Source organism: Odontesthes bonariensis, chromosome 3 (assembly GCF_027942865.1).
Source record: "Odontesthes bonariensis isolate fOdoBon6 chromosome 3, fOdoBon6.hap1, whole genome shotgun sequence".
Taxonomy (NCBI): domain Eukaryota; kingdom Metazoa; phylum Chordata; class Actinopteri; order Atheriniformes; family Atherinopsidae; genus Odontesthes; species Odontesthes bonariensis.
Genome location: NC_134508.1, coordinates 25,675,379 through 25,692,172, shown reverse-complemented (window position 1 = coordinate 25,692,172; position 16,794 = coordinate 25,675,379). Strand labels below are relative to the sequence as shown.

The window sequence follows — 16,794 nt, the reverse complement described above, 5'->3', positions numbered from 1 at the left end:
ATGCGTGGTCCTCCAAAGACGAGTTCAAGAAACTCAAGAGAAGTTAGCTTGACTAAAAAAATCAACTCATCTGAAATCTGCACAGATTTTTCTGATTTAGGAGCTGTCTTCAAGTCTCAGTTGACAATAAGTCTCTTGGTCAAAGCTACAATTAAGTTTTGAACACAACAAATTGATTGATTTTTAAAATTTTGCATTCGCTGGTTCCAGGGTGGCTCTTTGAGGGGACAGTTTCCATCTTCAGTCCTCAGTTTGAATGAAGGAGGGATGAGTGGAATGTGATGGGGCTTCGACAGCAGCCTGTAAAGAGAGTCACAGTGGTTAGGTGGGTTAGCAATTACAGTGATATTACTTAAATTTACAGCAGCTTCTTAACTTTGCTTGCCTTTATTCTGCTTCTCAGCTGGGCTCTTAGAAGAGACCACAATCTTTCAGGTTTTCTTTGATGATGATGTCAGTAACGGCATCAAATACAAACTTGACGTTCTCTGTGTCTGTGGCACAGGTCATGTGAGAGTAGATTTCTTTGATGTCTTTGCGCAGGTTCAGGTCCAGAAACTGCATTTTGATGTAATTACCAGCATCCTCATACGTATTGGGGCCTTGATGACACAATATGAAAACAGAGTTAAATTTCATCAGCTTATCATTTTCCTTGAAATATGCAGTCATTTGTGAAAGGTGATGATCCCACCATCGTATTCGGGGAAGCACATGCTGAGATGAGCTTTCTTGATCTTCTCAGTGAACACATCTTTCTTGTTGAGGAAGAGTACGATGGAGGTGGCGGCAAAGTAACGGTGGTTGCAGATACTGTTGAACAAGTGCAGACTCTCGTGCATTCGATTCTGAAAGTAAAGACCCATCCAAAGTCTAGTGAAGAGCCTTTCAACTGACTATTGATTACATACGATAAAAGATATATATAAATGAAATGAAATCAGTGACAGCATAATCAATTTTTTCATACCACTTCATCATCCTCCACAAGCACCATGTCATAGGCGCTCAAAGCACCAATGAAGATGATGCAGGTGACACCCTCGAAACAATGAATCCACTTCTTCCTCTCTGACCTCTGGCCACCCACATCGAACATTCTGCACAGAAAGAGAATATTTTCTTTATGACTGGCATCGTGGACCCCAGTCGTTATTGTTATCCTCTTGAGAAACGTTGCTCTGACTCACCTGAAATGGAGATCTTTGAAGGAGAACGTGGTCTCAATGATACCAGTGGTCTTCACTCTTGATCGCAGCACATCCTGCTCAGTGGGTACAAAGCCTGGTTGGACCAGTCGCTCTAAGTCATTCAGGTAGCTGTGGGAAAATTAAACTCAGTCAATGATCAATACTCAATTTAGACATTAAATGTTTAAACTTCAGTTTGGGATTTCTTACTATCCAGCAGAGTCGTTGAGTTGGTACTCTGAGGCCCTGTCGAAGCATGCCTGGATGCCAGAATCCTTCCACAGACGCAAAATGATGTCTGACAGTTCTTTGGGCATGCTGCCTTCCTCAATGGTGTCTGCAAGATGCATGAGTTTCCTGGCATCGTCCTGCAGGGCAGATTCAACAAGACAGCGGCATGTCAACATCATGTATAGTCATCTGCTAGCAAACATAGATCATCTGAGCCTGATAAGCATGAGAAAGGGTGTCGTTACCGCCTGATCAGTGTGGCCATAGCTAATATTGAGTGTGCTCATGGCCTTCACAACGGCCATGATTGACTGCAGGGTGTTGCTGTAGATGATGGTAATGAACTCCAAGCACTCTTCAAGTGAGTAACCATCTTTGTGGATAATTCTGGTGAGGAAACACAGCATTACAATGCAGTTTACAGCCATTTCAAGAAGAAATGAGATACTGCATTTATGCAAAGTCAAATGTCTTACTTCATCTGTTTCACAATTGTACTCTTGCCAGATTCTCCAGCACCTTTATGAGAGTGGGGGAAAAAAAACTAATTTGAAGTAGTGCAAAAAAAACAACTATACTTTTATTCCAAACTTTAACTTTTAAATGTTTCAACAAATACTGCATGCTTTGAGGTTTCATCCTCTTTCATCAGACAGAGGATTCTAACAGGACATAATACTTCTTACTTCAGGGCTAATCTTTTTCCCTGACCCTGACCTACATTATCAGCAGGGGATGATAAAGCTGAGTATGAAACAATCTCATGAGCATCCTGACATTTTCAGAGTTATATATAATCCTTGAAAAGCTTGTAAAATCTTGGACTTGGCAGCAAATATTATTCAAATTTATCATAGACGATACAAATGGATTTTGATTTTACATCCTAATTAAAATTAAAAAGCAAACTAATACCCAGACATCAGCAGACAAATTAGTCCTATCATTCACTTTAAAACAGTTGAAATGTTCCCAAGTTATTGTATTACGGTTCTGTTTGGGTTTGGAATCATATCTGCGTCCTTCATAGTTAAGCTCTTTGTGCTTGAAGACCTGTTGTATCAAGATTAACAGAGGATTGGCTTGTGTGATAATCACCGTGTCATAGCAATTCAGTGACACAGGTTATCGAGCCTTTACTTGACGAAGACATATTGCATCGTTTCTTTAAAATTAGGCTTTAAAACGGTGTGAAAATAAAAAAGTACAGATTTCTTAAATTCATACATAGCAAAACTTTAACATCAGTCAATGTGATGATTGCTAAACATGAATTAAAACCAAGTGTGTGAATAATTTGAAGCAAAGGAAAAGGTAACTATTGATTTAGAGAAAATTTGAGGTTGAACATGTCTTGTTTTCTCACACCCAAATTTTTAGAACTACAAAGTTTTAAAAATGTACCTAACAGCTGGGTTATGGATGTTCTACACTTCAACCTAAATAGAAAGTAATCTCATTATCTGAGAGGATCCATACACAATTCAGCATAACCAGATGATGAGTTGTCCCGGTAATGCATCTGAACTATTTTGGACCCTACAGCATTGAGCCAGCTTGTTTTTCTTTACCTAGCAGCAGCAGCTTGACAGTTCTTGCATCAATGTCGGCATCCTCCTTCAGCTTCTTCTCCAGCTCTCTGGAGCGTTTATCCTCAGCGCTAGCTCCGGCCCCCATCCTACTTTTTCCCGGCTTGGGCCCCTCTGCTCAAAAGCCAAATGTCAGGAAAAATGGAAGCAGGTCCTGGCTGCTCACCTGCTACTGTCTGATCGGTGCCTTCAACTATGCAGCTGACGCATCAACTGCCTGCAGCATACACAGGAGATTGTTTGAGTATTTTCCTGTCTTAGGAGAGGATTTTGGGCACCCCCTGCCCACCTGATCAGCGATGGCCAATGGAACACAAGGACAGGAGTGTTATAGGACAGAGGTGCGAGGAGAAGCAGACATACATCAGTGTAGAAGTGCTCTAACCTTTAGGGGACTTTGCTGTGCTCAGCGGAAGATGAACATCGGCTCAAGTGCTTATCTCACTGTGCCGGTCTTAGGTGCCTTTAAAAGAGAAGCTTGTAAAGCTAAATGTTTACAAAAATGAAATTCACTTCAAAGTAGGACCAACATGAGAAGGCAAGGAATGTGATCTTATATGTTTTGGTATCTACAAAAAAGGGTCAAGGCATTCACAACAACTTTGCGAACTATTTTAGAACCAACACATTTATTTCAACCTTACTCAGCATGGCAATCAACCAATGGAGTCAGTGAAATACACAACCAGACCCTCAACCCATTGTCCAAATATGAAAAAAGACATTTCTTTTTGGATACTGCAGACTGAGTTCTGAAGTACTTAAAGAGCTTTGCGGTTTCACCTGACAGATCTCATTGACCTCAATCTGAAGCTGGTTAAGGATCCTAATCTACTCACTTTCAATTATGTCTTCATGAACGTACAGTGTGTGCATGTGTGTGACAAATGAACCACATTTTCCTACACATTTCCTACTGAACTAAATTTTTCTACAATATCATTTTCTCTTTATTTGCTTCTTGCTTGTAAAGCACTTCTGTTCAGAAAAGTACAAATCAAATCTATCATCGCGTTAAATCTAACTTGCTCTTTTGAGAAGCTGACTGATGAGTCACTTCTGTGAATAAATAAACTACTGCAGATCAGCCATGGATGAACACTGCTGCTTGAGTGTGATTGTAATTTGTTGATATGTTATTTGAGGTACGTGTTCGTCGGTCTCTTTATGCCTCTAATCCAAAATATTTCATTTTGGTCATTTTGTACTAAATTTTTAATCACCCTCTGTGCCACAAATACATGTAAAAGTAATCACCAAATATCATAACATAAATATAAGTTAAAGAACTGGGCACCACACAAAACTGTTAAAAAAAGTTAGTCAGTTTTGAACAACCACAACAGTAAGATAAACAGAATAAGATGAATAAGGCAGTTTTCCATCTTTACTTGGAGTTCCTGTTCTGCATTGGATTGCTCTTTTCAGGTGAATTAGTTCTCCACCACTGCAGTTAAGTAACACATGGAGCACTGAAATCAGTGCATTGATCTGTCAGACAGCAATGCAGTGTGAGTGAAAGTTTATGAATCATTTGGAATGATCAGAGGTCCGTTTCACGTAGCAGGTTTAGTGAAAACTCTGAGTAGGTTAACCCTGAAATGAGGGAAACTCTGAGTTTTCCGTTTCACAAAGGGAGGTAACTCAACCCCGAGAAAGAGGGGTAACTCTAGCCTGTTTCACAAAGAGAGGTAACTTAACCTCACGGTCAGTTACCGGAGTAACAGACTCTCTGAACCTAACCTGGTCAAGACCAGGTTTTATTCAAGAAACCTTGAGTTTCTTTCTGTCTCCGCCCTCTTTCAGCAACACACGCCATTTGATTTCCTCATTCATTCAGTCAGCAGAGCGAGTTCTTCTACTTCTAGAAGTCCATTAGGCACAGTAGGAGATTACTTTTTTCACGAACATGTCCTTTTGACAACCATACCGTGGATGAAGGTGCAGCATTATTGCGCAGAAAAATAAATATTCGTCGGAGATGGTTACAGACCGCGCATAGATTTTTGCATTTACAGACAATTATCTTTTTGAGCGGCACCATCAGAATGTGTTGGGACAAAAGAAAAAAAAGATAAAAGACAAATAAATATTTGTATGAATAGGCTTAAAAAAGACATAGGCTATATAGGCCTATTATATTTTATAAAGGCACTCGTGTCTTGGGGGTGGATTCCCTCAGCCACCGGCCTCCCGTTAGAGGTGGCGGTGCTGGGCACCACCCGTGTTACGGGCATCTGCCTTCTTTCCGTTGGCTCAGTAGAAGTCTGTGTTAGTTTAAATAGGCTTAATTATTTAACAGAACACGATATAGATGATGACTCTAAATTGTCCTTCTGAGTGACTGTGAGTGTGTATGGTTGTTTGTCTCGTTTGTCTCTGTGTGGCCCTGTGATGGACTGGCGGCCTGTCCAGGGTGTACCCCGCCTCTTGCCCATTGACCGCTGGGATAGGCTCCAGCCCCCCCGCGACCCGACTGACGGATTCAGCGGTGTATAGATAATGGATGGATGGATGGTATAGATGAGAAGACATAGTTTATGTGTGTGAAAACAGCATTATGTTGGGAATAAAATAACTGCACAGTCAAATAGCCACTTAATATTTATTTTACAGTGTAAAACATGATGAAAATGAGGTACCTCCATGCCGAGGTCTCACCTGTTTGAACAATGTTTTTATATTTCATCTTAAACTGCTGCCAAGAGCGCTTCTCCCCCGCGAGATTGCACCTAAATGAAATAAATGAATGGGCTACCATTCAAGCAGTTTCCCTGTAATATTATTGTGGTTGCAAAGGACTACATTTAAATTTACACTTTTGCTGCTGCAACGGTGTTGCACTTATTTCTAAAAACGTATTGAAACTCGCCGTATGAGCGCATTAAGATTTCCAATTCGAGGTTGGTGAAAAAAGCCCCTCCTCTTCCCCGTTGCCAAGGCGACTCGTCGAATCGGGGCTCCATTGATGCTGGCTTTTTAAAGTTGTGGTGCACGCGCTAAACTCAAGGTGAACTTACTCAGAGTTGATTAACCTCACTCAAATCAGCGTTTCTGGAACCGAAAACTCAGGGTTTTCTATCTCAGAGTAGATCAACTCAGAGATCAGGAATAGACTCAGAGTTGGTTGAACCTGCTACGTGAAACGGACCCCAGGATTGGTCTGGAACTGGACTCTTACTCATCTACGCCATAACTATAGACAAACACAATCTAAATAAGCTAGTACACAAACAGATCAGTATGTTTAAAGTCCTTTTTAAACAGTAAGAATAAACACTCAAAGGACACACTGGAAGAAGTAACAGATCTAACAGAATTGATCAACTTATCAAATCGCCCCCTGCAGCAAGAACCTCAAAGTTTTCCTGTAGCTACTTATGAGATTCTGGCAACCATGACAAGGTCAAGTTCGTCAATATTTCTAGGATATCTTGACTGGACAGACCTTTTCAGGTCATGTCACAATATCTGAAGTAGGTTAAGGCCAAGGCCAAGACTTAGCCCTTCCAAAACATAGATTTTCTTCTTCTTCAAGCTCTGATTGATTTATTTGTGTGCTTAAGGTGATCATCTTTTTGTATCATACAAACTCTCTAAAACCTCAGGTCATTTACCTATTGCCCTTATATTGTATACTCTTGGAAAAATCCGAGTTCATGGCTCCCCTCAATGATTACAGGGCATACAGGCTCTAAAGAAGCAGAGCAACCCCAAACCAAGATGGTCCCTCCAAAATGATTAATAACTGAGATGAGGTCACTGTGATTTTGTGTGAGTTGTGCCTTTTTCCACTCCACATAAATCATGCATTTTGGCAAGTTAAACAAATATATAAATTAATAAATAGAATAATAAAAAAAACAAAGAAAGAATCAAGTAAATAAAATTACATAAAATAGAATTAAACTTTTGTCCCTTCTTTCAATTGATTATTTTTCTTAAAAGTTTAGTGAAACATTCAGACGATCAAACTGAAATGTGCCACAATAGTCCAGGCAAAGTAACTAATTTTTGAGCCAAAAATGGAACTAATTGTAAAAGATTTTTTTTCAGCATAAATCATTTCTATGGGGTGTCCAGAACAACATACTAAAAGTCCTAAGAAATCACAGTTGAGGAAATATGTTAAATTTTCATCAATCCGTGCCAGTAGGGCCAAGCAACAATACACCCCAATGGGATTATTTTTTCCCCTTAGTCCTATCAAAATGAAACTTTACACAATGAAAGTACCCATGAACAGTAACATTTTTTGTATTACAAGTTTCTTTGAAAATAAATTGTAATATGCAAATTAGCTATACACTAATCGAATATGCCCAAAATACACCCCAATGGGGCTATTTTTTTCCTTTACTCCTATCAAAATGAAACTTTACACAATGCCAGAACAAAAGACACAGTCTTAGTAGGTGATGACACAGACTTGTTAGTACTCTTGTTGCATCATGCTGATCTGAATGCACAGGAGCTGTTTCTGGCACCAGAACCAAAGAAAGCAACAAAAACAAGACGGATATGGTGCATAAAGCAAATGAAGGAGTTACTTGGTCCCAAGGTGTGTGACAATCTCCTCTTTATCCATGCCATTTTAGGCTATGATTCTACATCTCGTCTTTTTGGCATAGGAAAGGGAATGGCACTGAAAAAAGTCAAGAATGACACTAGCTTTCTTGAACAAGCTAAGGTGTTCAGCCAGTCACAGGAACATGTGGGAAAAGGCATCATTATTGCAGCAGGTGAGAAAGTTCTGGTATCACTGTATGGGGGCGAAAAAGACGAATCACTGGATATGCTGAGATACAGGCGATTCTGTGAGAAAGCCACTCAGAACTCGTCTCCAGTGGAACCTCAAACTCTCCCTCCAACATCAACAGCTGCAAAGTTCCACAGTCTTCGGGTCTTTTACCAGATAATGGAGTGGAAAGGGGAAAGTGAACATATGAACCCAAAAGACTGGGGGTGGTATGTTTTGGATGGGAGATTTACGCCAATAATGACAGATCAGCCTGCGGCACCACCAGAGATACTCAATGTAGTCCGCTGTAGTTGCAGGAAAGACTGCAGCACAAAGAAATGCACATGCAGAAGACATGGACTCCCTTGCACTACCATTTGCGGAGAATGTCGTGGTACTAGCTGCACAAACTCACAGTTGCCTGATTTATCAGATGAATAAGAAAAAAACTAATAAAAAATAAGTAAATAAAAAAATCTAGAAAAACCAAAAAAAAAACCCTCCCCTGTTGTTGCTACCTTGTTGTGGTGGGGAGGCTTGTGTGCCTCCGTGACACTGAAGACTATACCGGCGGGGGTTATACCCCTGGCAGGTACTACCAAGCCAGGCAGTTTTCAGGTTAGAGACCAGTCTAAGAGCAGCATTGCCATCACCCATTGGCAGTAGGATGATTGGATGAAGATTGGGCCGATGTATTTGTCATACATGAATGGTGTTTCTGCCTGTGGAAATTAGTATAAGGGTGGAGCTCATGTGCATATTCAAATTCATTTTCAAAGAAACCTCTAATACAAAATGTTTTACTTTTCATGTACACTTTCATTGTGTGAACTTTTATTGTGGTAGGAGTAAAAGAAAAAATTAGGCCTATTTGGATGTATTTTGGGCATATTCGATTAGTGTATAGCTCATTTGCATATTACAATTTATTTTCAAAGAAACTTGTAATACAAAAAAATTTTACTATTCATGGGTACTTTCATTGTGTAAAGTTTCATTTTGATAGGAGTAAAGGAAAAAAATAGCCCCATTGGGGTGTATTTTGGGCATTATCGATTAGTGAATAGCTAATTTGCATATTACAATTTATTTTCAAAGAAACTTGTAATACAAAAAATGTTACTGTTCATGGGTACTTTCATTGTGTACAGTTTCATTTTGATAGGAGTAAGGGGAAAAAACAGCCCCATTGAGGTGTATTGTTGCCTGGCCGTATTGGCATACATCTCAGATTCATGAGAATATAACATATTTCCCCAACTAGGATTTCTTAGGACTTTTAGTATGTTGTTCTGGACACCTCATAGAAATGATATAAGCTGAAAAAACTTCTTTTACAATTAGTTCGTCGTAAAATGCTACTTTGCCTGGACTACAATGTTGTGTTCTCCCATTCACCAATTAAGGGCCTGATACACTCACACTTTGAGTCTATGTTAATGTTCAGAATGCACCCCAGCTCTTAATAGTTTTACACAATTATTATAAAAAAAAATTCTTACTGTGGACAGATATCATGAAGTCCTGGAGATTTCTTAAGACATTGTGCTGATGACTTTAGGTTCTTTTCCAGGCACCAGACTTCATATGCCCTTATTTGTAGGGAGGAGCATCTCTGCAACTCGCACTTCAAATCTCATCACAGAAATATCAGCACATCCTGCAGCGTGAGTGATTTTTCATTGTGCTGAATGAAGGCTTTGAAAATACAACTTTTCTTTAAACTAGTGTATCCTGCATACTGTGCTGGGCAAAGGCAAAGAAAGGAGAACACGGTTTATTATAAAATATAGAGCTTTAATTTATTAGTTAGCAACATTGATGAGGAAGAAAAGATAGTCATTTTTACAAGTCATTACATTAACACCAATTGTGCATATCATACATTACCCTAATAATCTGCCAAACGGAGAAAACAGATGCATGTTTGAAATATGCAAACTTGTTTTCAACTTTTTTTTGAGAACGAGAGCGAAAATAAAATCACAATCTTTCAGCATTTGTCATCATAAAAAGGATCCATATTCCCACAACAAGAAAGACATTCACCGACATCCACAGCAACATTGCATTTTAGACAAATACCACATACTTACACTGTACATGCCATGCACATTGAAAATCCATCTACTGAAAACTGTGGTATGGTTTTCTCTTCAAGCTTGGTGGTGATCAGCTTGTTAGTGGTTGAACCTTTGACATTGTTTAACTGTACAGAAGCTACTCGGTTCTCCAGGTTTGTATGAAGTCTGTGGCACCAATAACAGAGCAGAAAGATGGCTCTGTACCAGTACAAGAAATAGTTGTCAAAGCTCTGTTGTTAACCAGATGATACAGTACGTACAGCACCAATCATAATTCCCAAGTACTGCAAATCTGCACATTTATGTAGTCAGAATATATGGTTAGCTTTTACAAATATTTACATGAAAATGGTAGGAATGCAAAACAAAACAAAAATTCATCTGCCTTATTTGGACATACTATGTAATATGCCACAGATACATGAGAAATATTTACTATAAGATTTATTAAAATCACCAATTTGGCAACAAAAGGTGCTTTGTCTAATATATATTTCAATCACTGTCACAAACTCACATATAGCTGCCTGCTGGAATATCTTATCTCCACAGAGAGAAAAGAGAAGGCAATGTTATGTTTTCAGTTTTTGTGTCATTAAAAGAACCTTTTCCCCAGAAAACAGCTTATCACAAAGATCACGTTTGTTAAGAACACAACATTGAGATGTGATATTCACATACAGTACCAACAAAACACTTGGCAGCAACTGATTATGGAAGAATATGAATGAGTGATGCAACATCTTCACTTGAGGCCAGACTGGACCCCATCAAGGAAGGAACGACGTCTTACTTCCCACAGAGGGACTTTCATTTTATGTGATAGCTTCACTGCAACATGTAGTCACAGCTGCAGTCTTTGGGCATTTCTACTTTCCTCACACATTCTATCAAATGCCATCTTACTGCTTATATTTTGCAGTTTAAAAGAAAAAAGGAACTGTCTGGTATGCAGTAGATGGAGGAAGTTTAGGGAAGTTAAAGAAAGAATTTTAGCTTAGATACTGAATACTGCCAGCAGTCAAATGATCCAACACGGTCACCTTTTACAGTTATGTTCATCGGTCCTTGTCCATGTGTGGATGCTCTTAAAGTCCTAGGTTACTGTTGCTGTTTAAAAAACACCAAACATAATGATATTCTCAACATAATAACACATTGTAATAAACAATAACACTAACAATAATATTATAACAACAATATTTTGCACAGATTTATCTATACACAAAAAAACATGTTTTCTAGATAGGTAGAAAGAATTACTTTTTACAACCTACAATAAATATTGTGTATTTTTTCCAACAGTCACATAGAAACTGTTTGATGCTTCCTGTTGCCTTGTCCTTTATGATAATCTATCATCTGACTGGAGTCATTCCCCCTAAATGGAGGGTTGTACTGTTTGGAAGGTTGTGTGAAAAGGTAGGCAGGGCTGGAGTTTGAATATGACAGCTGGTATATCGAGCTCCTCATGTCTCAGCTGGAGTCGTTTCCTCGTCATGATGCCGGCGGTTGCGAGGTTTCTTCTGTTCTTTCAGCTCCTTCAGGCTCTTGGCTTTGCTGTCCCCAAGGGTGCCATCTCCGAGCTGCCAGTAATCCTGGCAGTACTGATTGATCAGCCCCATCTCTGGCTGGCTGAGGATGGTTAGCAGATCCTTATACTGACCGGCACTTGGAGTCCAGGCACTGGACTGAAGTGCTGGGAGGGCCGGGCTGCCTGTCTCCACCAACACGTTGTTGACTGTGCGACTGGAGAGGACCACGAGCTGCAGTTTCACTAAAGTGTGCTTGAAGTTTTTCTCTGTGGATGTGCACTGGTAGATGCCGCTGTCAGAAGACTGCAGTGAGCGGATCAGAAGGCCTTCATCTGTTTTTAGGATGCGGCCCTCTGAGCGAATCTAGAAGGAACGAGAGAGCATTTTCAAAATTTTAAATAAAAGTACACCTTTGCTATGAATTTGTGCACAAAGAAACTGACTATTGAAACCTAACTGCTTCACTCAAGTAAGAATACAAATAAAGGCGTATAAAAACACAATTACCAGTAAAACTCCTGCGTGAAAAAGTTTACTTAAGTAAAAGTACAAAGGTATTAGAAACCAAATGTAGTTGAAGTATCAAAAGTTCAAGTTGTGACTTTGACTGATGTGTTGTTATACAGAAGATCAATAGATTACTAATACTGAAACATGTGTGTTTTTGCATCATGTTACTGTTGAAGTTGCTGGAAGTGGAGCTGGTTAGAACTCTTTTTATACAGTTCTACATCCAGGGCAAGTTCTGACACATAAATCTGTTTTCAGTTTCAACAATCTTCAGTGAGATATTGCATCATTTGAAATACCACTTCAAATGAAACCATCTGGAATCTTACATTTGAAAAATGAATAAACAAAATGCTTTGGTAAAGCTGTTTAATGCTTAGAGACATCTGACATGTAACACCAACAACACACTACTTTTTCTAAGACATCAAGTCAAAAAGGTTGGACAGCACCAGTTTATTCTGATAATGTGTTGTGTATTAAATGTTTGCTTTATTATCCATTGTCTGAAGTCCTAATATTGAATGTAAAATAACTAAAAATGTCAAATTAATTTAGTGGAGTAGACTGCAGTGGGGAAGCAAAAAGTAGCATGAAATAGAGATAGGCAAGGCAAGGTAAATTTGTTTATATAGAACAATTCAACAACTAGGCACTTGTACGATACTCAAGTATATACTAAGTACATCAATAATAGACTTAAGTAGTTAAGTAAACGTACTCTGTTACGTGCCATGCTCACCTCTTTCCTCCTGTCGCTGTTTTCCTTTTGTAGATGCCACTTCAGAGACACATGAGGAGACCGAGCCTGGCACTCCAAGAACGTAGTGCTTCCTTCCACCCCGTACTGAACCGTCTCCAGAGTATTCTTATTGGCTATAAAACAATATTTGCAGCACAGTCTGTAATACTTTCATTTTGGTAAAACTATGTGTGTGTACTCTATAGTCGTATTACAAAGCGGTACGCACTGTTAGAGTTATAGCCTCGGCACTGGCGGATTGGGTTTCCATACTTCACATCCTGTCGGCGGCTCCGTCTATAGGGATCAGATCAACAGCCAAAAATGAAAAACTCAATTTCTACAAATTTTAAAGTATCATGTGCCAACACAAGAAATCCACCGAATTACTAGGGATGCACAGATATATCGGCCTAACATAGGTATTGGCCAATAATCAGCTTGTTGATGAAAATCAGTCGACTGGAAAATAGGAGAATATCAACAGATGGCAGGGCCCAATGTCAATATTTCACAATCAGTGCATTCCCAATACATAATCAGACTGTATGAAGCCATGAATGTCCATCTATGTTGTCTTGATCCTAACCTCTTCTGTGAGGCAGAGTATCTGGAGCAGGATTTTCCATCCCAGGCACAGTACGGGTCCCGAGCCAGACAGCAATCAGCGCAGGCCTCACCATAAACATCACAGCGGTGGAGAGCCAGGTGGGTCACACCCAAGACGGATCCTACATACAATTGTTGCTAGAAAAAATAAAATAAAATAAATCGACAGAAAAAACAACAATTAAAAAAGCTAAACAAAAGAAGGAAATTCTTCTTAAAACCCATTTATACCCTTTTCATTAATATTCTCACATGGTTTGTTCTTGGGTCAGAACAAAATCTGCACACACGCATGAGCACAGTCGAGTGCTAATGTGTCCATGTGAAAAGATGCGTCCATTTTTTGTCGCATTTGCTTTAAATCTACTGTTTCCTACAGGAATTAAATCAAAATAATATTTGGATAACGTATGCGGTTCTTCAATAATACCTATATATTAGAAACCATTATAGTCTTTTCAGAATAAATAAACATTAAACTAACACTTTCAAATTCACATCAAAATGTTGGAAGCATGTCATCCAAGACTTAGTGAAGCGATAACTATATTTATATGGCTAAAAATTAACCTGCTTACACATATTCACTGATGCCTCAACACCAGTGGTGTTTTCTTTGTGGGCATTTTTGATTTTTTTTTCCACCTTTTCAAATCAGGACTTTTAAGGGACTTACTTTATCTACTGATTGTCCTCGACACCTTTCTTAAGAACATATTTTAGAAAAAAATTCGATTTTTGTGAATGAGGCCCAGTGTGCTCTATTCTAAACTTACAACTGAACATGAGTTATTTGTTGCAGGAAATTACAATAATATCTAAATCAATACCCTGTTTTTTTTATTTTTTATTAATTGATGTCTAACCTAAATTGCCCAAGTTTTCTTATTGGACTTACAAACTATATGCAACATGATTCAGAAGTCTGATCGTTAGTAATATAGCTGAATCACTCTAATCCAATGCAAAGTAACTTACTCGTTTCGATGAAATCTTCATCGTGGTGATTGGGGTGGGAACCTGTCGAGATACAGTAAACACCTTTACATGAGCAGCCACGGAATAATGATAGTGATATTTTTCTGTCACAGATAAATGAAAAATACATTCAGGACAAAAACAGGAGGATTGAACCAATACTACAATACTGACCTTGAACACTTCCACCTCCTCTAACACCAGTTCCTCTGTCTGTAAGTCATCTCTTGGTAGGACAATGACTTTTTGAACTGTCCCCCGATCTGAAATACCACAGAGAAAAGAAGCTTCAGCTTTCTCGATTCGGTTCATCAGGGTGCACTTAATTCCTTTTTAGTGTAAAACCATCATAGAATTGCTTTGATGAACCGTGTCACCATTTCAAATTTAATAGGACAGTTATTTAACGTGTATGGTAACCTCCTAGCCAGAGCCAAGATAGTGGACTGTACAGAGATATGGAAATACCACTGACCTGTGCCCAGGAAGAGCACCTCATAGCTCCCGTCAGCAGCTCTCACTTGGTCAACAGCAATTGTGGTGAACTCATAGTCCACATTGGTTCTGACCACCAGGGGGCGCTTGTGTACCGGGTATACAGCATTGAACATAGTGGGGTGGTTTCTCATGAAGTTGATAACCTCGTCTGGATAATCCTTTGTGGATTTCATGTTGGGGGTGAAAGTGCCTCCAGGACACTATGAACAGATTGGAAATTTGAAAGTCACACCTGCTCCTGTGCAATTTTTCAAAATAAGTCTGTGGTCAAAAACAAGGCGTCAGTAGTAGTGATTTTATGTCTTTTTTTTTTAACTCACTGTGCCAGGCCGAGGGTAGGGGATCTTCCCACTGTATGCCACCCATTGGTAGTTGGGCCCTTCCTTGTGGGCAAACGGCCCATTGAAGACCATACGGATGTCAGCCATGGAATAGACACAGACTGCTGAGCCTTTAAACACAGATCTGGAGGAGGGCAAATGAAAACAGGTGAACACATAATAGGATTTGGCAGAGGATTCAGATTAACTCACTCCCAGAAATAATAACTGTGAGGGCTCTCCATGGCCTCTAACAGGAACACAAAAAACATTATGATGCACAAACGCAATCTTTTACTGACTCAAGTAGAGTCAAGCTGTCTGACACACTGACATACAAACACCCACATGCAGCAGAGAATCGCCAGAGTACAGGCTCTTGCTGCTGTGTGGTGGGTGTAGTATGTTTGCAACTCCTGTCATAGGCCCCTGTCATTAGCACCACATGTGTTTTTATCAGCTGGGTTTAAACGTGTGTGATGCCTATGCTGAGGATGGGAACAATAACAATATTTCTTTCTGAAATACATTAATCAGGACATGTTTATTATGACTCTGTGCACACCTCTTCCGACTTGTGTGCCAACAGAATCTCACTTTACATGTCTTGAATTTTAATCCTGTGTGTCGAATGACAACCTGCCATCAAACTTGACCAGCTGTGTCAGAGACTAACGGCTCAGTCTGCCTCTCAGAGGTCTGTGTCTCCCTCTGTGCTGCACATTCACTTTCTGTCTCGTCTTTGTAGCCTGAACATGACAGGCCATACGGCATTTCAACATCAGAGACGGCAGACAATTTCAGATTGAGTGAAAATGAGAAACCAAAATACATTCACATTCAAACTAAGGTTAGAAAGTTTGAGAAAGCCATCACCCACTCACCCTGAAACCGAGAAGACTCCATAGATGACTGGATTCTTGGTATCTTGAGTTGGCTGTATATAGACGTCTCCTAATAGATAATGACAGAATCTTTTGTAAGTAAGTGCGGTTATAAACCAAGAAAAGCAATGGACTGACAACATTGGAGAGAACTATCTAATTACAAGCAGGATTTCTGCAGTTTTAGTATCAGAGGCAAAAGTACGTATTATACTCTTACACTCCTGCTCTTTGTTGGTTTTGTGTGGTACTGAATTTGACCTCTTTATGCCTCCGACTATTCAAATAATATTAACTGAAAAGTTTAGAGGAGAAAGCGTTCTCTCATAGAAACAACTCAAAAGAAAATATTAGTGTCTCATACTAAATGATCCCAAGATTTTATGATGGTTCCAACCCAAGTAAGCCTAATTGTGACTTTTTGCTTCCTTCGTGAGGGAGCTCCCCATGAATTGTGGTTGCCAGAGCCTCAATGAGATCCTGAATCCAAACTCTTCCAAAGCTGAAACTACAGTGCCAGAGTCTCAGCAGGGAATAGAAGTGAAATAGAGATGTCTGGTGAAACATGGTTTTAATAGGAGCCATATGCATTTTGTGACTGAAGGGCTGAGGCAATGGTGAACCCTGAGTATCCTCTGATGGTTTCATGAGAAAAATGTGCAAGAAAAAACAACAAGGAGGAAAACTGATATAAATCTAAGGTAGTCAGGCTGAGTACACGTAGGTGCATTTAATACTTCTCATCAATGGGAAACTGGTGAAAAGAGCTCGGAGCACTTTTTTGAAAAGGCCTTGAACAGTTAGGATAATAATTGCCAAGTGTTAAGTCTTTAGAAAGCCTCAGTACAGAGAATAGGCATGGAATCCGATCCTCTCTTTTATA

At 39.4% G+C, this 16,794-nt stretch overlaps 2 protein-coding genes across 5 annotated transcripts in view; both read right to left on the bottom strand.

Annotated features, from left to right (window-relative positions):
• Nucleotides 1-411: 411 nt before the first annotated feature.
• gnat1 (guanine nucleotide binding protein (G protein), alpha transducing activity polypeptide 1) lies at nucleotides 412-3,098 on the bottom strand. The gene is made up of 8 exons (XM_075462181.1): nucleotides 2,993-3,098; nucleotides 1,898-1,940; nucleotides 1,667-1,808; nucleotides 1,401-1,558; nucleotides 1,191-1,319; nucleotides 971-1,100; nucleotides 695-848; nucleotides 412-602 (listed from the first exon to the last, which is right to left on the bottom strand). The coding sequence occupies exons 1-8, from the start codon at nucleotides 3,096-3,098 to the stop codon at nucleotides 412-414; spliced, it is 1,053 nt and encodes a 350-aa protein (XP_075318296.1).
• A 6,429-nt stretch (nucleotides 3,099-9,527) lies between these two features.
• sema3fa (sema domain, immunoglobulin domain (Ig), short basic domain, secreted, (semaphorin) 3Fa) overlaps nucleotides 9,528-16,794 on the bottom strand; it is a 51,325-nt gene continuing 44,058 nt past the window's right edge. For 2 of the 4 annotated variants that reach the window (XM_075461240.1, XM_075461242.1), the window contains 9 exons: nucleotides 15,912-15,981; nucleotides 15,028-15,172; nucleotides 14,685-14,907; nucleotides 14,384-14,472; nucleotides 14,210-14,251; nucleotides 13,212-13,369; nucleotides 12,852-12,919; nucleotides 12,614-12,756; nucleotides 9,528-11,733 (listed from right to left, as the gene is read on the bottom strand). In XM_075461240.1, the coding sequence (XP_075317355.1) occupies nucleotides 11,305-11,733; nucleotides 12,614-12,756; nucleotides 12,852-12,919; nucleotides 13,212-13,369; nucleotides 14,210-14,251; nucleotides 14,384-14,472; nucleotides 14,685-14,907; nucleotides 15,028-15,172; nucleotides 15,912-15,981 (1,367 nt within the window). In that variant the 3' untranslated portion in view covers nucleotides 9,528-11,304. The remainder of the gene's footprint in view (nucleotides 11,734-12,613; nucleotides 12,757-12,851; nucleotides 12,920-13,211; nucleotides 13,370-14,209; nucleotides 14,252-14,383; nucleotides 14,473-14,684; nucleotides 14,908-15,027; nucleotides 15,173-15,911; nucleotides 15,982-16,794) is intronic. The other 2 variants (XM_075461241.1, XM_075461244.1) reach the window with 1 other exon arrangement.